The sequence below is a fragment of the Sodiomyces alkalinus genome (assembly GCF_003711515.1).
Source record: "Sodiomyces alkalinus F11 unplaced genomic scaffold SODALscaffold_3, whole genome shotgun sequence".
Classification (NCBI taxonomy): Eukaryota; Fungi; Ascomycota; class Sordariomycetes; order Glomerellales; family Plectosphaerellaceae; genus Sodiomyces; species Sodiomyces alkalinus.
The window spans coordinates 631123-654124 of NW_021167081.1; the positions used below are offsets into that span (position 1 = coordinate 631123).

Sequence of the window (23002 nt, forward strand, 5' to 3'; positions counted from 1 at the left end):
GGGGGGGGAAAGGGTTAAAAAGGCCATCGTGGGGAGCTTCGATCCGTTCTCACGCCACGCTACCCGTATTCAGGTAGACCCAGTTGGTCACGTCGCGGGGAAGTTGCAGGACACCCTTGTTAGTTGCAGGAGTTCTGAGCTGATGAACGGAAGGACGGCTGGAGGGTGGAAATATGGTAGCCGGGTTTTCTGTAGAGGATGCAGCTTCTCTCTCCACTGCGTTCCAGGGCCCTGGCCCCTGGGATTCCCAATGTGACGTCGTGGCAGCCACAAGATTTGCATTCCGCCCAGAAAGGAGACGACGGGAAAGGGACCACCGGGTGGCTGATGCTTCGTCTCCGGTTGCCCTGCCTACCTGCAGCGTAGTTTTTATTCTCTACTCTCGCTTTTATAATAGGTAATTGTGAGGTGATCGTATGACCGTTCTTGTTACTTGGTCAAATCCCTTGCTTCTCGAGAAAAAGACAGGAGATGCACCGCGCTCTCCCGGGAACATGCATGTTCAATGCCATGCATGTGTCATTGGACCTTGTTCACGTTGCAAAAGGTTGGGCGCTGTCTTAGATCTGCATATCTGGCTGCCAACGCTGGGTGGCAGAAGCTTGATCTTCTTGGCTTCTTCTTGGTGTCTCCCGAGAGCGCGAAAAGACTCTTGTCACTCGAGTACATGCGTTGTACCTAGGTAATACTTCGTAGGCGGCTTCCTTCACCAATGGGGTGGTAATGTACCTTGGCAAGGCGAGATGAGATGATCCTAAGGTAGGTATTCATATTGTAACGCTTTGTTGTGTTATGTACCTTAACTCGGCAGCCAGCCCGGTCAGCACGAAGCGGCGTGCCAACGACTAAGGTCCAGATCTGCCTACCTAGGTAAGGTACATACACCACCTACAACGTACGCTCATCTTACAGCTCAAAAGTTTGACTGATACGAGTACTCCTCGTTATACCTTACCCTAAGTACGGGTAAGGAATAATAGACACCTCCTGAAACCTCGGCAGGGGCACTTCTGTACGGGTACGACGTTCAAGTGAAAGCGGTGCTCCGGGGTACGAAGTAGAAGGTTCCGTTGGTGGTCGAGGCAAGGTCAGAGGTACTCGTATGTACACGCTTCCTCCCTCCATATACAAAGCAAAGCGTACGGGAGTGTCCCGTACTCTATATCTGTACTTCGTACGTAAGATCAAGGAACGGGAGAAGCCGAGCGAAGCTCAAGCCACCACACACAGACCATCGGATCGAAGACCAGAAAGAAAGACCCCCCTGATCGGAAAGAACACTTTCCCTCTGCCGTTGTCCATTTGGGCTAAGATTAAGCGCGGAGGAAGGCGGCCCGAATACCAAGAGAGGAGTACGTTGTAACTGTAGCTTCGTTCTGGGGTCTATGGTTCTGTACATACCTTTACCTTATGTACATATTGCACATCGGACAGCAATGTCCCTCTTTGCGGAATACGAGAGCCGAAAGTCTTAGCTCTCTGTACGGTGTACCTCCATGCTCTGTACCTTAAGGTAGGTAATGACGAATAAAGCCAGAAGGTAACTACAACGGTGTGTTACATACGGATACACAGGCATGGTCCCACGAATCCCGCCATTCCCCTCTTTCCAGGGAGCAATTGGATTCACGTGGTGCGAAATGAAGGACTCAAATTAAGCAAATTAGTGGGCATTGACAGCAAGTGGGGAGTGATTGACGGATGCACGGGCCCCATGGCGCTATCCCCGGTTAAGCATTTTCGCCCTTCGCATCCCCCGGCGCTACCCCGGCCAAGGGGCTTGCTTCGGGGACACAGACCCACTCGAGATCCGAGATCCGATTCGGAACGACCCCGCCCACATGTCCCGGAGCAGCAATCGGTCCCAATATGTATGTACAGTTGTAGATGTTCCAATACATTGGCCAGAACGGAAACCCCTGCAACAAAGCTGCCCCATTCCCGTGGCCCCATGATGAGGCGGGCCGGGTAGTAATGTCTTGAACTTACCAGGCCTGTTGTTACGTATTGTTTGTTGTTGCTGATGGGGGGGCTCGTGCGTGGGTTTAGGTTCGTTGTGTTGGGTCGGGCTGCTTATGCTCCGTTCCCCAGAAAAGAGTTCGCCGACGAGCTAGAGTTTGGACGTTGTTGAGGGAGGAGGAGAAGGGGAAAGAAAAATCCATAAATGCTCACCGTTGCCCCGGCTTCTCGTCCATAGGTTTTGGTTCCCTCCAGCACTGTTCTGCCCACCGCCCCCCTTTCTCCCGCGTCTTTCCCAAACGGCAGTGTGAAAACTCCGGGTTTGAACAGCGGGTGTTGATCTACCATTAGTTGGCGTCGTCTTCCCTCATCAGCCATGGCGGAAGAAAAGAATGACGTCGTGGGTGCTGTCCAGTCCCACGACAATGAAGTCTCCGACGAGAAGGTAAGAAGATCCAAGGAGCACTTGACCCATACCGGTGGGTAGGGCAGGCGTAGGGTTGAACCGGACCACCAAAGCTAACTGACCCTCGCAGAAGGAAGTCCAGGTCGCCGTCATCAAGGGCGACGAGGCCTTCGGAGAGGCCATGATCAAGGAGCCTCCCAACGCCTGGAGCAAGCCGCAGATCATGATCTACGCCTTCTCCATCATCGGTTTCTTCTGCTCCACCATGAACGGATACGACGGCTCGCTCATCAACAACCTCCTCCAGAACCCCTGGTTCAAGGAGCGCTACGGCGTCGAGAACACCGGTCTCTGGACCGGTATCGTCTCCTCCATGTACCAGATCGGTGGCGTCGTCGCCCTCCCCTTCGTCGGCCCCGCCATCGACACCTGGGGCCGCCGTATCGGCATGTTCATCGGCGCCGTCATCATCATCGTCGGCACCTGCATCCAGGCCACCGCCAACGAGGCGAGCCAGTTCATGGGCGGCCGCTTCCTGCTCGGTTTCGGCGTCTCCATCGCCGCCGCCGCCGGCCCCATGTACGTCATCGAGATCAACCACCCGGCCTACCGCGGCGTCGTCGGCGCCCTGTACAACACCCTGTGGTTCTCCGGCAGCATCCTCGCCGCCGGCGCCGCCCGCGGCGCCATCGTCGACTTCCCCGGCGACACCTCCTGGCGCCTCATCACCTGGCTCCAGTGCCTCTTCTCCGGCTTCATCTGCCTCTTCGTCCTCTTCCTCCCCGAGTCCCCCCGCTGGCTCTTCGCCAACAGCAAGACCCAGGCCGCCCGCGACATGCTCACCAAGTACCACGGCGAGGGCAACCCGGACTCCGTCTGGGTCTCGCTCCAGATGAACGAGTACGAGGAGCTCCTGGACCTGGACGGCGCCGACAAGCGCTGGTGGGACTACCGCGCGCTCTTCCGCGACCGCCCGTCCGTCTACCGCCTCATGTGCAACATCACCCTGTCCGTCTTCGGCCAGTGGGCCGGCAACGCCGTGCTGTCCTACTTCCTGTCGTCCGTCCTCGACACCGCCGGCTACTACCACCACATCGAGCAGCACAACATCACCCTGATCAACTCGTGCCAGCAGTTCGTCTGCGCCATCTTCGGCGCCACCCTCGTCGACCGCGTCGGCCGCCGCCCGCTCCTCCTCTTCTCCTTCACCGGCTGCACCGTCATCTGGCTCGGCATGACCGTCGCCTCCGGCGTCCTGGCCCAGTCCCAGACCGGCGTCAACGCCGACGGCAAGCCCGTCTTCGACAACCCGGCCGCCTCGCAGGCCTGTCTCGCCATGATCTTCCTCTTCGGCTCCGTCTACTCCGTCGGCATCACCCCGCTCCAGGCCCTCTACCCGGCCGAGGTCCTCTCCTTCGAGATGCGCGCCAAGGGTATGGCCTTCTCGTCGCTCGCTGTCAACGCCGCCGGTCTGCTCAACCAGTTCGCCTGGCCCGTCTCCATGGAGGCCATTGCTTGGCGCACGTACATCATCTTTACCATTTGGGACGCCATCCAGGTCGTTGTCATTTACTTCTTCTTGCCCGAGACCAAGGGCCGCACGGTAAGCACTCTTTCTCCCCTCTCCCTATTCCGGTGGTGCACACGTGCTAACCACCTCCCTCTGCCCTATAGCTCGAAGAACTCGACGACGTGTTCAAGGCCAAGAACCCCGTCAAGCATTCTCTTCAGAAGAAGAAAATTGGTGTCGCTCAGGATGGCCAGGTTGTCAACGTGGAGGACGCCTAAACGAGCCCAGGCATGTCGCCCCAACACAACCTCGCGAGCGTGTCGTTCCACAAGGAGGGCACTCGAAGGGTGCTGTCGACCAATTCCAGCTGTCCGTGTACATATCCGCTGTTCTATAATTAATTAGTCCATACTGTCGATTACCCGTGTGTTAAACACATCCCCATCAATTCACCTAAAACCTCCCTCCAATCTCTCGGAGCGATGAACATCGAGACCGTCGAATCGTTGCTGCTGCCCCTAGATCATCCGTCAGAGTGAATCGTTTGGCTCAAGTTCGGCACCTTTGACTCGACAATTCGTAGACCTTGTCCTCTGCCAAGTCGGAAGACGCCTGGTTCTGGTCCAGTAGAAGCCAGGGTACTCATTCCACGCTCCAATGCCGTTTCCCACCCCGGTCCCATAGTTTCACTGCTTCCTTTGCTCACATGCACTCTGGGGTGCGCCGAGGTGAGCTACGCAGGAGCGTGATGAATATCCGGGTTACCCAGACGGCCTGTCCACGCAAACACCCACGTAAGCGCAATAGAATCTCCCCCCGGAAGATGGGCCGCTACTTCAAGTCCCGTGGGGGGGCATGCCAGTCAGAGTGAGAAGGTGAGAAAAGCGACACTTGGAGGAGGAGAGCGATGCAGGGGATGGCATATATATTCGTAGTCCGCCGGAATCTCAACAAACCTCGCCAGGTTTCCCATCTCGAGGCATTCATAAAGAAGAAATTTCTTTTCTTTTTACACGAGCGGGACATGACCTTGTAAATAGACCTGGGAGCATATGTACCATGTTGAATGTTGAGAGGAAATTCCGTAGACTGATGAGAAAGGGTGGCAGAGTTGCAGGTTCTATATTTAGAATACCGTGCTCTGATCATGAACTGCCCCACAGAGGGGGCTGTGCTTGAAGAGTCCCGAGACTGTGGGACGGAAGAATGGAGGTACCCAGCTTATATAAGGTAAGTACCCCCAGTATCCGTCCTACATAGGTACTTCTTAGCTCGTACTTCGTACTGCGAAGGTACAGCAACCCGTAAAGCAAGGGAAAGAAGACTCGTGGCGACTTAAGTTTCGGCAGTCATGTACCCGTATCATTTACCTTATTTTCCCATGGGCAACAGATGAAGAATCGGGAGTGAAGAACGCGGATGCAAAGTGTGTCTGGCGCATGTACACTACAGTGCACCGACACGGGGAATTAGTGGGGCAGCCCCTGACGCGTTATGAGAGGAGGGAGTCCTTCGTACAGAACAGAACAGAACAGTACATATACGATACGCAGACAACAGGTATTGGCCATGAACAGGTATCATCGAGCTGGTGGGAGTCTTCAATTCGAGACGGCAAGTGACACTACGTGGTAATGACTAACTCTTATCAATTGACCCAACATGAAGAAGAAATCATCGGAAAGCGAGACAGGAGAAGGATGTCTAACGACGGGTGAAGAGGGTGATTAAGGTCGGAGGAACACGGCAAATGCACCTTCACGCAAAGTTCCGACTAATTACTCCACAAGTCAATTTCGATTCGGGCTTCTTGGGCTGAGATGGAGCTGAGATGTCCATTCCTGTTTGGTCTTGGCCCGCTGACCCCTAGCGAGGACGACATGGATGAGAGAGCTTGGCAGCTTACAAGTCTCGATGTCTCAGCTTTCAGGGACCACCACACTTCCATTTTTAGGCCACTTGCTCTCCTCTCCAGGGATTACGACTATGTACAATCATCAATGATAGCGACGGTCTCGTGAAGCACCAGACGGTAATCTTCTCCGGGCGGCCATCCTACGGATGCACACTCATGCGCCACAATAATCCTGCACAGCAGTGTTGAGGGCGCAAAACGACAAGAGGCTGGGGGACTAGCTAGCCCATCGGAGTGCAAAGTACCTACCTAGGTAATTACTTCATACAATACTCCGGGCTTTGGATGTTTGGTTTCTCGTTTTTTCCTTTGGAAAAGTGCTTCGAACGGAAGACGTGGAAGACAAACTGAGTTTTTCATTTTCGATTCCGTTCCCCATATTTCTCCCCCTTGAATTTCGTTCTGACGCAATCTGCACAACCCGCGTACAACGTACAGAGTAAGAACTAAGGTACATATCAACATGGATGCACATCTTGGTGGGCCCAAAGTAAGCTCACCTCTTGGTACCTTATCTACTTATGGAGGTACGGAGTCCTAATTAAGGTACCTGTAAGCTCACGCTAAAGTTGGCTGTGTGTGGTAGGCTGGGCAACGGCTTGGGGCTGGGCAACGGCTGCGCCACCTCAACCGGGGCAAATAGCGATTGACATCAGTGATAGCCGGGAGGCCGCGCACATGTACATGTACAACGTGGGCCAACAGGGGGAGGCGGGGAGCACTTGTACACAAGGTATATGTGTAAGGTACCGTAAGGTATGTACCTTACGTACTTTCACAATTACTCGCACCTCCTGATATCCCAGACGTGTAGGAAATCCTTCGCCCAACTTTTATAAAACCAGCCGATACCCTGTTGTCCCTGCGCATTTGTTATTGCCCATCCGTCTTTCGCTGTCATCTCCCCCCCTCCGGAAACCATCGTTTCGTTTCTTTCTCCCGTCCCTGAACTAGGCAGGGTTGCATTCTCCTGACTACACCAGAGGATTAACCAGGCACCACTCGTTTAACTCGTACCCGCCTTTCCCCCTACGGTGTACGAACCCCCTTCGTTTGCCCTTCACATAGACGACGTCAGTCAGTCCAAAAAAACCATCAGGAGAACAACCATTGGTGGCCTGACCCAGCGACATACCAAAAGAAAATAAGCAATATAAGCGATTCAATAGGTCTTCGCCCCAAATCATCACACAGCGTCGCGAAAAATGGGTGTCGGACGCTTCTTTTGCGTGGCATTGCCATTCATCCTCTCGGTCGCCTCCATGGCCTTCCTGATGGCCTCCACCCTGGCCGGTATCACCGCCAAGGACCTGTATCTCTTCCGCATTGACGCTTCGGAGCTCGAGATCAGCCCCGGCGACATTCTTGACCTACTGCGCGGCAGCGGCTGGGAGGACCTTCTGCCCGAAGGCGTCAACATTGAAGACCTCGATCTCGACAACCTGCCTGATAACATCAATCCCGACAACATCCCCGATGACATCAACCCTGACGACCTCCCTGATATCCCTGATAACGTCAATCCCTCCGACGTTATCAACAACAACAAGAAGAAGCGTCAGAATAACCCCACAGAGCGCACCATCACCGCCGAGGACCTCGGCCTGGACGACGTGTACTACATCAACATCTGGAACTACTGCTCCATCGACGCCGACGGCGACCGCTCATGCATCGACTCGGCCTTCGACTGGGCGCGCGAGGAACTCAACACGGGCTTCCTGCAAACCGCGGGCGAGATATCCGGCAACCGCATCGAGCTCCCGGAGGAGATGGAGACGGCGCTCGACATTTTTAAGGAAGTGTCGCGCTGGACCCAGATCGTCTACCTCATCGCCTTCGGCGCCCTGGGCCTCTCCATCGTCTGCGGCATCTTCGCCAACTTCACCCGCGTCATGTCGTGCATCACCTGGTTCGTCGCCGTCATCGCCACCGTCGCCGTCGTCGGCGTCGCCGCCATGACCACCACCATGGCCGTCGTCGCCGTCGGCGCCATCCGCAGCGCCGCCGAGCTCTCCGGCGTCTCCGGCGTCGAGGCCGACCTCAACACCACCTTCCTCGCCCTCGTCTGGATCGCCGCCGCCTGCGCCCTCGCCGCCGGCTTCTTCTGGCTCTTCACCATCTGCTGCTGCGCCCCCGACCGCTCTTCCTCCCGCGAGCGCCGCGGCAGCAGTGATTACAGCGACAAGTACTTCCCCCCCGGCGCCGCCGCCGGCACCTACAACAACTCGGGCACGTACCAGCCGCTGCCCTCGCCCGAGCACCAGGGCTTCTATAACCAGCAGACCACCACCCAGTACGGCGCGCCGCGTCACCCTGCCGCTGTTCGGTCCGATATGGCCTATGAGCCTTACTCGCACCGCGTCTAAGGGGTCGGTTTGTTTGCTTCTCAATGCGCGCCACAGGAGAGAGGTGTATCGGGGTGGATCTGTCTTTGCAGGGCGTCAAAAGGGCGTTATTTTTCTTTTTTGTCTTGTTGTACCAGGAAACCCTTCGGAAGGGACCTGTCAGGACTTGGGACTTGCATGTTTAACTTTGCATCCTTTTGGAGCATGGCATTTTCTGTTTATGAACCCGGCGAACTTTATGGATCAATGATGGGATAGTCAGACGTCTCGTGGACGCAGAGGATGATGGAATTATAACCTCGTCCGGGGCTACTAGGCACTTGACGATAAAATCGTATGTTGCTATAGTAAGGTGGTGTCTGTATCTTATAGACGGCTTTCCCTACCAGGGATGAATGAATAATCACAGACTGAAGTCAAAACAACTACCCCTTCCTCGCTCTTATACCTAAGGTATTATTATATACGCGGGTAGCGTATTCTTTATGGAATCAATTAACGTTGCCGTCCTCGTAGGTGTTCTAAAACGATGAATCACCCCAATGGAATGTGGACAGGTGTGGTGGCATCGGGCGGCCGTTTTACGGTGTAGAATTCCAATGGTGAGCCGGGCTTGGCTGAAATGGTCGCAGCCACACGAAACGGTTTCATTTTGGCTTTACAGAGGACTAAGAAATCAAAAACGTCGGAACGTGTCGGATACGCAGGAGGTCTTGTTCAACAGAGCCTCACTCCATACTTTAGGTACCACCTGCTCCGTGAAGAAGACGGGTACGGGTGCTACACTACCTATTTAAGGGGCATTATCGGTGGTCCCAATATGCAATACGAAATACGTCTCTGATCGTATAGTGGCTAGTATGCCAGCTTGTCAAACGACAATTCGCTGGAGACCGGGGTTCAATTCCCCGTCAGAGAGATTCTCATTTTTCCTTTTTGCATTTTTTCTTCTTTTTTCGTCGTCGTCAGAATATTCGCTCTATCTTGCTCTTTAATTGTTTTGTCATGCTAGTCTTTACACATTGCACACTACCTTATTGACAAGCCGTTTCCCTGGTAGCCCACAATTGCTGTCCCAGATGACACCGTGCCCGGGTGCTAATAAGCGGCAACTCTGTCAGAACCAAACGTCTACCTAGCTTACAACTATTGGGCAAGGGTGGTGATTAAAACGAGGCGAATGGAACCACTTGATCGTACGAGGTTGGCGAAGTCGGGCAATATATATTTGGAGAGCCTTCATGTGCACCGTTGCCGGCTGATCTACGCGGCGAGGGACGATATCGCACTTGGGGTTCAGGTGGCAGCTGTCTGTCTACCTGACTACCACCAACAAGGTCCCAAATCAATGCTTTTTGCCCTTCATAACAACAACAACAATAACAACAACGACGACGACGACGACGACGACGACGACGAACCTAAGGAGGAGACCCTGGCCACCTACGAGGTCACGTTACGTGCTAGTTTTGAGCTGATCCTGCGGACTAAATTGCGGCGCCACTTCAAGGAGTCGTCTCGGTCAGGAGACCCGGGGTGTCACGATTGTGATCCAATGGTTGATGGGTACACTTCATTGCCTAAAATCTCTTCTTCTCGTGTGAGAAAGTCCCCTACCCCGTTCGACCAGAAAAAGAGGCAGACCTTTAATAGGAGAGGTACTATCTATGCTATGCATTGAAACTTGAAACCACCATGTATATGGGATTAGAAGGGACTGCGGAATACTGACACCAACCTGTATCCCGTAATTACAGGATATACTCCGTAAGCTACGATACTTATGTCCGAGCAGAGGGCTGTGCAGATACATATACCTACGAAGTACGTGTAGTTACTTGCCCGCCAAGATGGTCCAGAAGCCGATTGGCGTTAAATGTGCTGCACAAAGCTCCACTTCCCACTTCCCACTTCCCACTCGCTGATACGCCCAAGTACCTCTGTGCGGAGTACTCCGTACTTCACCTAAAAAATAAGGTACGTACGAGGTAAGAAGCCACTCTACCTTAGTGTACCGTCGCACCACGCAGCGTTCTCTATAAGGTAGGATCTGGGCGGGCCTGCTTAGTTCTAACTGGACAAGGCTGACGCCGAAACGTGACGCAGGTTTATCTTCAACTTCCTTCTTCCACCACTTCACACACACACACACACACACACACACCGCACCAAAACGCCCGCCTTCCAACAACTCCGCCCACGCAAGAAAAAAAAACATCAAACCGTCCGAACAAACAAACCCGAGATTCATCATATTGATCAAGACGACCAGCCGCATTCGACATACCTCTTTTTTCTGCTACCTCGATAACGCTCCCTCGTTCCCCGCTGCCTGCCATAAAACAGGCTTCAGACTTTCTTTCCCCTTCAACGTCACGAAATTGGACGCCACAACTCGCCGCCGTTTTTTCCCTCACTCCCAATTCTACTACGTCCTTGATAATATCTTCTATCCTCCCTAGCACGTGCTGGGAGACTGGCATCCTCTTACATTAGTAATTTCTTTTTCTCTTTCCGCCGTCATCGGCTTCGTGGGCAAGACGGACCTGCGAACCGACCCGCATTGGCAAAAACGTCTACGTCCGCTTCACGCCGCTGATACGCCGAATAGGAGTACCAGAACGTGATGGGGAATCAGCCGTCCAAGGACAAGGGCTCCAAGGACGGACCCGATGACTTCAAGTCGTATCCCTCTTTCTCTCGCTCCGACACCCGAGAGTCCACCCGGTCGTTCCGGTCTCTGCGATCCAAGATCCCTGGCGCCGGAAGGTCCGGCAGCATTAGCACCGACAGTCCCAGGGCGTCCATCTCTGCGGCGAGCGGCAATGGAAATGGAAACGGAGACGATTCGAAATCCGACGCAGCCTCGGTAAAGTCGGGCAAGAGTAGCCGCTCCGTCACGTCCCGCGCCAGCCGAACCGACTCCTTTGCCAGCCCGTCCCAGTCGGCCGTCGCCGAGCTCGACTCGCCCATCGACGACGACCAGCCGCCCCCGTCCCCCGTCCACCATACCAGCTCCAATGGCCTGCACGACGTCAGTGCCGCCCAGGCGTCCGGCGAGGTCGACCACGTGTCCGACCAACCGCCCTGCGCCAGCGCCAGCCTGAACACCCATCTGCAGGCGCCTGGGAGGTCGATTCTCGTCGAGACGGGCGCTGCCATTCCCGTCCTCGAGCTGCCGTCGGTCGAAAAGGACAATGCCGACGAGAACCCGGGCATGGGTGACATCAACGATATCGATCTGGACGACTTCATCAAACGGCTTCTGGACGCCGCGTACGCCGGCAAGGTGACCAAGGGCGTCTGTCTCAAGAATGCCGAAATCACCGCCATCTGCCAGCGCGCGCGGGAGGTCTTCCTGACCCAGCCTTCCCTCCTCGAGCTCGACGCCCCCGTCAAGATCGTCGGCGACGTCCACGGCCAGTACACGGACCTCATCCGCATGTTCGAGATGTGCGGCTTCCCGCCCTCGTCCAACTACCTGTTCCTGGGCGACTACGTCGACCGGGGCAAGCAGTCGCTCGAGACGATCCTCCTGCTGCTCTGCTACAAGCTCAAGTTCCCGCACAACTTCTTCCTGCTCCGCGGGAACCACGAGTGCGCCAACGTGACGCGCGTCTACGGGTTCTACGACGAATGCAAGCGGCGCTGCAACGTCAAGATCTGGAAGACGTTCATCGACTGCTTCAACACGCTCCCCATCGCCGCCATCGTGGCGGGTAAGATCTTCTGCGTGCATGGCGGCCTTTCGCCGGCGCTGAACCACATGGACGACATTCGCGGCATTGCCCGGCCCACCGACATTCCCGATTACGGTCTCCTGAACGACCTGGTGTGGGCCGATCCGGCCGAGATGGAGAGCGACTGGGAGGCGAACGAGCGAGGCGTCAGTTACTGCTTTGGCAAGAATGTCATAGAGGACTTTCTGGCCAAGCACGACTTTGACCTGATCTGCCGGGCACACATGGTGGTGGAGGACGGCTACGAGTTTTTTACCGATCGGCTGTTGGTGACGGTCTTTAGTGCGCCCAATGTGAGCCTTTCCCTGAGGCGGTTTCCCCGTGTCATGATCACCTCCTTCTGCCCCCTCCCCCTCCCCCTCCCCCCACTATATCGACTTGCTAACCGGCCATTCTAGTACTGCGGTGAATTTGACAACTGGGGCGCCGTTATGTCTGTCTCGTCCGAGTTGCTCTGCAGCTTTGAGCTCTTGAAGCCTCTCGACTCGAGTGCACTGAAGAGCCACATCAAGAAAGGACGGAACAAGAGGCAGAGCATGCTGAACAGTCCGGTACGTCTTTACCTCCTCCATAATTTAGCACACACCGTCATCATTGATCATGCCCACTCTTGTTGGCCGGCTCAGAGCAGCGAACTGACATTTTTTTCTTTTTTTCTACTTGCCAGCCCGCCCGTATTCTACCCCAGAGCATGTAATGCACACCGAGGAAGCTACGTCAATTCACAGCCATCATCACGGCACACAAGCCCGTACGACACGGCAGCAAAAACATACGTGCACCAACACACACATACACACACACAAACACACACGCACACACGCACACACGCACACACGCACACACAAAAACCGACACTTCGGCCGAGGCGAACATGTACAAGACGCGCGAGAAAGAAAACAACAACAAGGCCGGGCTTGAAAGGAGGGTCGGGTCCGTCCCACTTCCCCTCTACTCCTCGAGCACCCTCGGCTGGTGGAAGTCCCCGAAGGGCGAAACACGCGAAGGGAGGGGAACAGAACAAAAGAAACGAATCGACAAGGATTCACCTACGGCTCGTCCAGTTCGTGGCGTGACAACCACTTATTGGACGTTGTGTGGGAGACTTGTCGTTTTTTTCCCGACAGAACAGCGACCCCGAAATAACAAACGCGTCCGAAAAGACCGGAAGCCAGGACTTCGATTATCGTAGTCCTCGGTGAGGCATTGCGTCTCGGTTGTTCGAACAAGCGGCGAAAATGGGCATGGCGGGAGAATACGAAGGGGCAGAGCCACGATGCTTTTTTTTTTTTCCTTTTTTTTTTTCTCCCCCTCCGTGAGAGAAGCAGTTGGCCAGGTACGCGCATGAATCAGGTCGGGGCTTAGAGCCTTGCTTGATTCGGACCGGGGCGTCGCCTATTTTTCTTCCTTTTTATGTGTTTGGTTTTCTTTCCTTTTGTTTTTCTTTTTGGACCCCTGCGACAGCTATGGCCCATCGGCATTGGCTAGTTACGGGCACAGGTTCAGGGTCGTAAGGGCAATCATGCAGCTTCGGATGTCTATGGTTTTTTGGGAGTGTTTACCTGTCATTGATGGAAACTTGAGGTGGACCAAACGCCCTGGAAAATACGTTTTTGTACCAATTTTAGCTACGCGGGACATAGTAGTCAGGGAGAGGATATTCCAACTAGGACAATCGGATATTTCGCATAATAGGTCCCAGGTGTTAAGCTGCGATAGCTGGCACTCTGACACTCCTAACAGTTAACTGTTGTAACGTGATGGTCCTAGAGCCGTAAGCCGAGAGGCGTTATTCGTTGTTACGTTCTCGGGCGTTTTTCATGGCTGCCGTTGACCTTCGTCAGGGTCAATGGGTAAGGTAAGGCAACTCGAGTACGTATTCGGTTTGCTTCGTAGCTCGATACCTTGGCTGAAGGTACTGTTGTCTGTGGAGAGTGCTGTGCTGAATCACGTAATGCTAGGTGTGGCCGGAGCGTTTTGCCCCTCCAATCGAAACACCAGTGCCCCGCTTCTCGCTCACCAATGGGCAAGATACGTACTTCGTACGGAATTTATGCCACAGGCTACAGCCGTTAACAACAACGATACTTTACTACTTGGGACAGGGACAGGGACTTTTTTTCTCGTCTTTTTCATCACGGAGAATTGCGTCACAACAATCATCCATCTAACGCCTCAGATTCTCAACCAGGTCGGTCATAACAACACTATAATGACCGTTTCTTGTCCTTTCATCTGACTAGTAAACAGACTCGGCAGCCTGAAATGAGAAGAAATTTCTCCTGAAAGACAAGGGGCGGATTCTGTGCCTCACCTCTCAGCTATTTGTCGCCTTCTTGCCTTCACTCCGTCTTCACGAATTACACCAATTATCCAAACGCAGGATTTTATTGAACGAGCTCTATATCATAGCCCCGTCTTCTCTCCTGCCACTATCACCGACGAAGGACCATGGGCGACCGTACATCTCCAGGACTTGATGAGTCGTCCGGCGAGCGAGCTACGAAACGCCTCAAGGTAGACGATTCATCGGCATCGCAACCCAGTGGTGCCGAAGCTGCAGCCCCGGCTATTCCAGACGGCGGTAGTGTCAATGGATTGTCGAAGAAGCCTTCCGAACCCGCAGCCCCTGAATCTGGCGCCCCCGCTGCTGGTGGTGCTGAGATCACCATGACCGATGCACCTCGTGCATCTGAACATCTTACCGCTCAGCCTGTTTCTTCCGGGACTGAGGTCGCTCAGACGAATGCTACTGAGCCTAGTAAAGACGCAAGGGATCGTGGCGGCGTGGCTCCCGTAAAGGCCGAGTTCGTCCTCGCTACCTTTCCCCCCTCCTTCCCGATGCAACTTCATCCCTGCTTCTAACACACAAGTACAGATACTTAATCAGACGAGAGCCGCAGGACGTGGGCGTTGATGACGATGCTGCGGAAGGGCGGACGCAGGGCAACGCGGGAGACGAACGGAGCCATGACGCCCGCGACAAGCGAAGCAACCGCGAGAAGAAGCCCAGAGGTCAGAACAAGGAGCGCACCTTTGGCCACTTCGACGACGCCATCCGCCTATGCAACACCCGCGCCTTCTCCTCCGAGTTCTCACCGCGCGAGTGCAAGTTCGGCGACCGATGCAAGATGTCTCACCATCTGCGCAAGTACCTCGAGGAAGGACGCCGTGCCGACGTCGAGTGCTTCGGCGGGAAATGTCCCGTCTTCGAGCAGTGTGGTCGGTGCCCTTCGGGATGGAAGTGCCGCTTCGTAAGGAGTCACATGAAGGAGGTCGAGCGCGAGGACGGCCGCAAAGAGCTCGTTCTCCTCGGCGGCGCAACGACCCCGACGGCCGAGGGCGCTGAGCCGGAACCAGGGGACGAGCAGCGACCTGGCGTCGTCAACACGGTCGACAGCGCGACCAAGATCGACCTCAACCGCAGGCGCGTCGACATGTCCGAGCTCGACAAGTACATCACCTGGCTGAACGCCGAGGCGAAAACCACCGACGCCATCCACCAGCGACGCAAGAAGAACCAGCAGCAGCAGCAGGACGAGTCCTCCGAGCTGCAAGACCTGCGTGCCCAGTACACGGAACCCCCTCTGAAGCCGTCGGAAAAGAGGAAGCTTTACTTTGGCCGCGACACGCCCGTCTTGGCCCCGCTGACGACGCAGGGAAACCTGCCGTTCCGCCGCCTCTGCGTCGACCTCGGCGCGCAATTGACGTACTCGGAGATGGCCATGGGCCTCCCTCTCATCCAAGGCAACAAGACCGACTGGGCCCTCCTGCGGGCGCACGAGTCCGAAATCGCGCCGCCGACGCTGGATGCCAGCCGCAGCAGCAGCGTCGTCCAGGGTTACGACAACTCCCAGGACATCCGGTTCGGCGCCCAGATCGCAGCCCACCAGCCCTGGATCGCCATCAAAGCGACCGACTGCCTCCGCCGCTTCGTGCCGCACCTCCGCGTCATCGACCTCAACTGCGGCTGCCCCATCGACATGGTGTACAAGAGCGGCGGCGGGTCCGGGCTCCTGGAAGCGCACGGCAAGCTGGAGCGCATGATCCGCGGCATGAACGCCGTGTCGGGCGCGATCCCCGTCACGGCCAAGATCCGCATGGGCATCAAGACCAACCGGCCCAACGCGACCACCGTGCTCAGCAAGCTGGCCTTCGGCGCCCGCGAGACCCGCGACCGCCTCGGCGCCCCCGGCTGCGCCGCCGTCACCCTCCACGGCCGCAGCCGCGAGCAGCGCTACACGAAGCGCGCCGACTGGGCTTACATCGCCGAGTGCGCCGCCCTGATCCGGTCGTACAACGACGAGGCGGGCGCGCTCGCCGACACGGTCCGCGAGCCGGACGCCTCGTCCCTCCCCGCCGCGAAGGGCGGGAAGATGTTCTTCCTGGGGAACGGCGACTGCTACTCCCACGTCGACTACTTCCGGCACATCGACGAGGCGCGCGTCGACAGCGTCATGATCGGCCGCGGCGCCCTCGTCAAGCCGTGGCTCTTCGAGGAGATCGAGAAGGGCCAGTACCTCGACAAGTCGGCTTCGGAGAGGCTGACGTACATTGAGACGTTTGTCCGGTACGGTCTCGAGGCCTGGGGGTCCGATGAGCTCGGCATCGGCTTTACGAGGCGGTTCCTGCTCGAGTGGCTCAGTTTCACCCACAGATACGTCCCTATTGGTATTCTGGAGCATTTGCCGCCTTCGTTGAATGATCGGCCTCCTCTTTACCGTGGCCGGAACGACTTGGAGACGTTGCTCGCTAGTAACAACTATAAGGACTGGATTAAGATTACGTATGTTCTTCTTCGGCCCTTTTTTTTTTTTTTTTTTTTGTTTTTGGAATCTTTTGATATCGTATGATGCTAACCTGACACCTGACCCGACTTTATAGTGAAATGTTTCTCGGTCCCTGTCATCCCGGATTCACGTTCCAGCCCAAACACAAGTCCCACGCTTACGAGGCGGAGGGTTAAACTTCCTTCTGTACAAGAGGTCATGAACATGTGTGTGCCTATATGTCTTCTGCATAGACCCTGCTACCAGAAAAGAGACGTTGATCAAAAACAAGGGAAGCAAAATAAGTCACTTAGGTCCGTGGCCATATCACGTCCTAATACTCATGAGATTATGAACATAGAGGGGGAGAAGAAAGAAAAAAGGCGGAAGCAACGCGGAACGGAATGGCACTTGTTGGCTTGATGGTTTGGTGGCTTGAGCCTGGACTCGATACTTGCGAGACTTCAAACGACCAAGATGGCCACGTCCATATCCAGCAGCGGTAGCAGAGAGAGTTCAGTGGCAGAAAATATTCGGGAGCCACAAGAGGTGTAACCTAGAATCATCTGCCGTCGAGTTTATCGAAATGGAGAAGCCAGGAGAAAGTTATGTCGTGCAGTTGGCGAGACATGGAATCGGGTACGTACCTAGGAAGTACCAAGTATCCGAATATATTCTCATGCCTAAGGTACCTTAAGGTAAGGTACCTTATTTATTTGACCAATGGAACTACACGATGCCGACTAGTTTATACCTCAGGAGCTTAATAAAGGGAGATAGATGTCGTATAGGCAGGACCACGATATAGTCTATAGGGGATCCAGGGGGGATCCACTCCATAACTAAGGGCTCCGGATATCGGGGACTTCGGGCATTAGGATATAATAAGGGTGGATACCAGAAAAGACCGGATAGGATCTAAATAATATAGTACCCATAATAGAGTCTTTACCACCTAAATTAAAAGTATAAAAGACTCTCCCAGATATAACTTAATATAATACACACACACGAGATTTCTGCTCTACTAAGTTAATTATTCAAGTGCCTATTTAACGTGCGATAGTTATAAGCCCGGTTTATAACGCCTAAAAGATAGATATCGATAAGGTTACCCCTATTCTACTATAAAGAAGTAATTATATCTATATAAACACTCTTAAATAACTACTATCGACCTAATCAGAGCAATCAAGAGAATAATTAACCTACCTATTAATTAACTAACCGATAAACGATAATCTAGTAAAGATATCTTCTAATATATCTAACGCCGAATAGAAGGCGGCCGCCACGACCCTCGTTAACTGGGGGGATTAGGCAGTTTAGGAGCGCGCCGTACGCGGTAAATCGGCCTCCTGCTAGGATAACTACCTTAATCTAAAGCTAAGCGATAAGGAGGCTAACGCCTATCTCCTCCCTATACCTATACCCCCTAATATTCGTAAATATAAAGCCCTCGCCGTGGACCCTAACGCGGAGGAGGCTATAGCTACTACCGTCACGGCTACTCCGTCTTCCACTATCACGCTAAAGGGTAACGAGGCCACGGATACTATAGAATCCACGGCTACCACGGCCGCTGCCACGGCTACCGGTAAGAGGAAGACGGCCGCTCGCCGGAAGGTTACGGCCGTAACGAAAGAACCACCGACTAGGACGCCCACGTCTATCGACGACCTCTCTAAAAAAGGGCGTACGCGCTACCTATAAAATCGCCGTATATACCGCGAGGAAAAGGCAGACTACGACGCGTAGTAGAAGGAGTTTAACGAGGTACGCTCCTATATCGAAAGGACCGTATACACCACGTTATATAATCTCCTCGCCTAGCTATAGGACGATACCGTAAATAACCCGCGGGCCTGGATTACTCTCCTGCACGCGCACGCAGGACAGATACCTATAGACCTCTATAAGGAAGCCTAGTCCTATACCGATAATACACCACGCCTATAAAGGCTATACCTAAGGATATAGACGCCTAGGTGGTAAGCTAGAAAATAGCGATAATATACTATAAATATATAGGCGTTTTAGAACTATTAAGCGCGGACCGTTAAGTAGAAGACGCGTTAAAAGCCGTTAGACCTATTACCCAGGAATAGAGTAATAACTACTTAGTAAATAACTACGATAAGATTACGGAAAACGAACTAACGATTAACGACTTCGTAAAGGCTCTACGGGCGGTTCTTAGTAATATAAAAAGCCTATAATCCACCGCTATAAAGCCTAGAGTTAGGAGAGGCACCTTTAATACCCTTAGGAACCTCCCCGATACGGAGGATACTGCTAATAATAATAATAATAAGAAGTGCCCTCGTAGTAACACGTCCGTAAAGGCTATCCCTCTCGTAATAAGGAGGCCTTACGAGATATATAAGAATACCTATACTACCGCCGCCTATTAGTATATAAGGCCGGATATACGCCCTTATACCTAGCGTGGCCGTGAAGATATTATAAAGGTCGCGGAAAAGAAGATATGTATTTATAGTTTTAAAAGCCGCGTGGACACCGCGATACAGAAAAGGCGGGAAGCAGTAGCTACCACCGCTAATAAGATAGAGGAAGTCTAGGAAGATTAACTCTATAATACTACGCCACTACTATAGTTTATAAAGACCTGTCCGTTACCGCGACGGGGAGACTAAGAGCCCCCCTAACCTAGGGGGTAGCGCGTTATCGTACGACGATACTATTAAGATTATAATAAGAATAGGGGATATCCCTTTCTATTAATAAAGCCAGAGCGCTATCATACTACGCGATCCTAGACTTAGGATCGTTAATCTATATTATTAATAATCGAGGCCGTTTTACGGCCGTTAAACTACCCACGGTTAATTTATTAACGCTTTAGGTATGTATTTATAAGGCTCCTATCCTCTGATATAGAGACGTTAAGCTATATATATAATCCCTATCGGGCACGAAGAGGCTATGACGCCTCCGTGATATCGTATACTATAAGGAATTCGTTACTAATATCGTCTCGGAACGCTAGCTACGCCTATAAGGTTACTGCTAGGATACCGTAAACGATACTATTATTAGCTCCGCCGATGACCGGCCTATTTATAAGCTATTAGATATCTACGGCTAATATATAATCGAGCGCGCGGAAGCTATGGCCGCTACCGCGTTCGCGGTCTTGGTAAGGTACCCCCGCGATAACGCGTATAGAAGATCACGATAACCGCGGTAACCGTAGAAGACCACGGTATAATAGTGGCACGAACGCCTCGGCCACTACGGTACCGATACTCTCGTAAAGATCGTCGACGCCACTTAGGGGGTAAAGATAAAGGGACCTCGTATAATAGACTATAACGCGTATGGGTAATCGTAAGTTCCTACATAGATCCGGCGGATACTATCCCTTTACCCGTTAAAGCCCGGAGAGGCCCTAGCTATTAATTTTCACGATCTAGAAGAGGTGGAGTAATTAGCGGGCGGACTATATAAGTCTATTATATTCGTTATAGACGTGTATATAGGTTATACGTGGGATTACTACTTATAGAAGAGAGACTAAGGCTCTATTCTATATACTCTAAAGGATGTTTTTACCCTACTTAAGACCTAATTCGATGTTAGGCCACGCATTCTACGGGCCGATTCTAAGATATTTCAGCACCTAAAAGTCGTTGCTTTCCTCGCTGCTAAGGGGGTAGAAGGCTAGTCGTCGGCATTATATTCATAGGATCAGATCGGTATTATAGAACGGATTAAAGGTATCGTTAAGGGAAGGGTAAGGGCTATTAGGATTAGAGCTAATCTGCCTATATCTATGTAGCCTAAGATCTTTAAGACTGCTATATATCTGTATAATAGGACGCTACGATATATTAACGACTAGCGAACGCTATATAAAGGCCTACGCGGCCGTTAACCTAACCTTACGCACCTATAAGCTTACGGCTATAAAGCCTTTATAAAAATATATAATACCTAAGCTAAAAGAAACCGCCTATAAAGGCTAGAACCGAAGGTATAGATCGGTTATTATATCGGATACTAATCCTTAAATAGCTTCCGTATTTAGCTACTATACCTAACGGATATTATTACTATAAGAGATATAGTCTTTAACGAAGATAAGATATTTAACGGCAGGATTAAAATGCTATAAGCTATAGCTTCCGCTAAGGAAATCGGGGAACGCCTATAATCTATCCGTATTACCTAATCTAATAAGACCGCGAATAGGCTGCTATTAAGGGGTATAGCCGTAGACGTATTAGATCTCGAGTCGGAAGACTCTAACGCTACCGCTATTACTACGGGTAAAGGTAACGCTACCACTATTATTATAGATGAAGGCGAGGCCGTCGCTATTACTATAAGAAAGGCTACTACTATTACTATAGATTATACCGCTATTACTACGGATATTACTATTATTATAGGAGAAGACTATACTACCGCTATTACTACTGGTAAAGGCGACGCCACCGCTATTACTACGGATAAACGCGAGGCTATCGCTATTACTATAAAAGAGACCACTACTATTACTATGGCTAAGGTTCTAAATCTATAGCCTAATAACTAGGCTATAGATTTAGAACCTCGTAACTCTAACGCCACCGCTATTACTACGGGAGAGGCTACTGCTATTACTACGGATACTTTACGGTTTACCACTACGAGGTTTAAACCGTTTCCCACGCCTCTAATATCCCCGGAAGATCCCGCACACGCGTTCTTTATAGTGTTAGCGGTGGTTAGGGGAATTAAGGTAAAAGAATATAATAACCACTAACGGATAGCCGCGGATACCCCTAGGGGGTGCCCGTCGGCCGCACGCCCGTTAGCTACACCCCTATCTATCGCGAGAACTATCATAAGTCTATACACGACTAAGAAGGTCTAGAACGATAACGCCTAAAAGGCGTTCTTTAACGCTAGCAGGACTTATAACCCCACACGCGCGAGGAAGTAAGCTATTAACGACGGTACTATCGGTATTATAGATTCTACTCCCTTTAATACCTCTTAGCCGCTATCGCACGTAACCCGCGAGGATCTCCCGTCTCTACTAAAGCACCACCGCGATATACGCCTCCACCCGTTACGGGAGCGGTGGTTATAGGCCGAGGGGGAATACCTTAAGGGGCACCGATAGATAGACTGCTAGTAGGAGGTAAGTAGTGATTAGGCTAATAAGCAATAAGTCCTCGCCTATAGATAGATATACACCTATAATAAATTTAATAAGGAGGGTACCCTCCTTAAGTATAAGGCACGCCTTATAGTCCGAGGGGATTAATAAAAATAGTTAAAGACTAAAGATAACTATGCTATAACGCTAGTCTCGCGGTCCTTCCGTATACTAATAGCGATTGCCGCCCGATTTAACCTAGAGATAAGGCAGTTCGATGCTATTAACGCGTTCGTTAACGCTAGCCTTAAGGAAGAGGTATTTATAAAGATACCGTAAGGCTACAAAATACCAGGCAAGGTCCTACAACTACGGAAAGCCCTCTTCGGCTTAAGGGTATCGCCACTACTATAGTAAGAGGAATTTAGCGGTATACTATAGAGGATAGGATTCACGGCCGTGCCTAATAACCCCTATATTATACTCCGCGACGGTTTAATTCTATTCTTCTACGTTAACGATATCGGACTTATCTACTATAGAGATCGTAAGACTAACGCCGATAACCTTAAGGCCGCCCTTAAACGAAGCTATAGGTTATTAGGAGGCGAGGAAATCCGCTACTTCCTTGGAATTAAGGTCCTAAGGGATAAAGCCACCCGTAGATTATAGCTATTATAATCCTCCTACGTGGAGAAGATCGCGGTTAAATACTACGCAGATATACTCTACCGAAAACCACTAAAAGTCCTATTATTAATAATAAAGCCGCTAATACCCCGCGACGGCACACGGGCGTTAATTCCCGAGGTCCGCTAGTACTAGGGTATAATCGGTTCTATCCTATATACCGCTATCGTGATAAGACCCGATATCGCGTTCGCCTATTCGAAGCTTTCCTAATATAACGTTAACCCCTCCTCTAACCACCTTAAGAGGGCTTAATAAGTGCTGCTATTCTTATACTATATAAAACACCACTACTTAGAATTCGGTAGGGATAGACTCTTCCTAATAGTAAGCGACGCGTCCTTTAGGGATAATCCAGACCGTAAGAGCTTATAAGGATATACGAAAAAGCTTTTCGGCGGTACTATTAACTAGAAGGCTGGTAAATAACCGACCGTCAAAATATCGTTAATAGAGTCGAAACTACTCGCTCTTACCGAGGCAGCTAAGGAGACGCTATTCGTTAGCCGGATATTAAGAGATTTAGAGCTTCGGCTAGACTAATAATAGCTATAG

The 23002-nt window shown here is 52.2% G+C and overlaps 7 protein-coding genes and 1 non-coding gene across 8 annotated transcripts; 6 read left to right on the forward strand and 2 right to left on the reverse strand.

Moving 5' to 3' along the window:
* Positions 1 to 49: 49 nt before the first annotated feature.
* SODALDRAFT_358078 (hypothetical protein) lies at positions 50 to 771 on the reverse strand (the record flags this gene model as incomplete). The annotated part of the gene is made up of 3 exons (XM_028614064.1): positions 50 to 351; positions 538 to 651; positions 711 to 771. The coding sequence occupies 3 exons, from the start codon at positions 769 to 771 to the stop codon at positions 50 to 52; spliced, it is 477 nt and encodes a 158-aa protein (XP_028467475.1).
* A 901-nt stretch (positions 772 to 1672) lies between these two features.
* SODALDRAFT_377598 (hypothetical protein) lies at positions 1673 to 2307 on the reverse strand (the record flags this gene model as incomplete). Its single annotated transcript, XM_028614917.1, has 3 exons — positions 1673 to 1930; positions 1990 to 2110; positions 2173 to 2307. 3 exons carry the CDS (start codon positions 2305 to 2307, stop codon positions 1731 to 1733), a joined length of 456 nt encoding a protein of 151 aa, XP_028467476.1. The 3' UTR covers positions 1673 to 1730.
* Positions 2308 to 2335: 28 nt separating this feature from the next.
* Positions 2336 to 6011, forward strand: SODALDRAFT_358080 (hypothetical protein; the record flags this gene model as incomplete). Its single annotated transcript, XM_028614065.1, has 13 exons — positions 2336 to 2404; positions 2496 to 3968; positions 4040 to 4138; positions 4192 to 4244; positions 4356 to 4410; positions 4459 to 4603; positions 4683 to 4750; positions 5039 to 5087; positions 5268 to 5301; positions 5411 to 5493; positions 5544 to 5589; positions 5746 to 5892; positions 5981 to 6011. 13 exons carry the CDS (start codon positions 2336 to 2338, stop codon positions 6009 to 6011), a joined length of 2352 nt encoding a protein of 783 aa, XP_028467477.1.
* A 615-nt stretch (positions 6012 to 6626) lies between these two features.
* On the forward strand, positions 6627 to 8578 carry SODALDRAFT_331776 (hypothetical protein). Its single transcript, XM_028611541.1, has one exon. The coding sequence runs from the start codon at positions 6996 to 6998 to the stop codon at positions 8157 to 8159; it is 1164 nt and encodes a 387-aa protein (XP_028467478.1). The 5' UTR covers positions 6627 to 6995; the 3' UTR covers positions 8160 to 8578.
* A 397-nt stretch (positions 8579 to 8975) lies between these two features.
* Positions 8976 to 9057, forward strand: SODALDRAFT_t80. Its single transcript has one exon. It is a non-coding gene; the product is annotated as a tRNA-Asp (tRNA).
* A 60-nt stretch (positions 9058 to 9117) lies between these two features.
* On the forward strand, positions 9118 to 9916 carry SODALDRAFT_331777 (hypothetical protein). The gene has a single exon (XM_028611542.1). The coding sequence runs from the start codon at positions 9319 to 9321 to the stop codon at positions 9817 to 9819; it is 501 nt and encodes a 166-aa protein (XP_028467479.1). The 5' UTR covers positions 9118 to 9318; the 3' UTR covers positions 9820 to 9916.
* An 848-nt stretch (positions 9917 to 10764) lies between these two features.
* SODALDRAFT_275057 (serine/threonine-protein phosphatase PP-Z) lies at positions 10765 to 12575 on the forward strand (the record flags this gene model as incomplete). The annotated part of the gene is made up of 3 exons (XM_028607962.1): positions 10765 to 12171; positions 12277 to 12429; positions 12546 to 12575. 3 exons carry the CDS (start codon positions 10765 to 10767, stop codon positions 12573 to 12575), a joined length of 1590 nt encoding a protein of 529 aa, XP_028467480.1.
* A 1754-nt stretch (positions 12576 to 14329) lies between these two features.
* SODALDRAFT_273645 (dihydrouridine synthase) lies at positions 14330 to 16844 on the forward strand (the record flags this gene model as incomplete). Its single annotated transcript, XM_028607912.1, has 3 exons — positions 14330 to 14689; positions 14752 to 16664; positions 16763 to 16844. The coding sequence occupies 3 exons, from the start codon at positions 14330 to 14332 to the stop codon at positions 16842 to 16844; spliced, it is 2355 nt and encodes a 784-aa protein (XP_028467481.1).
* Positions 16845 to 23002: the final 6158 nt, after the last annotated feature.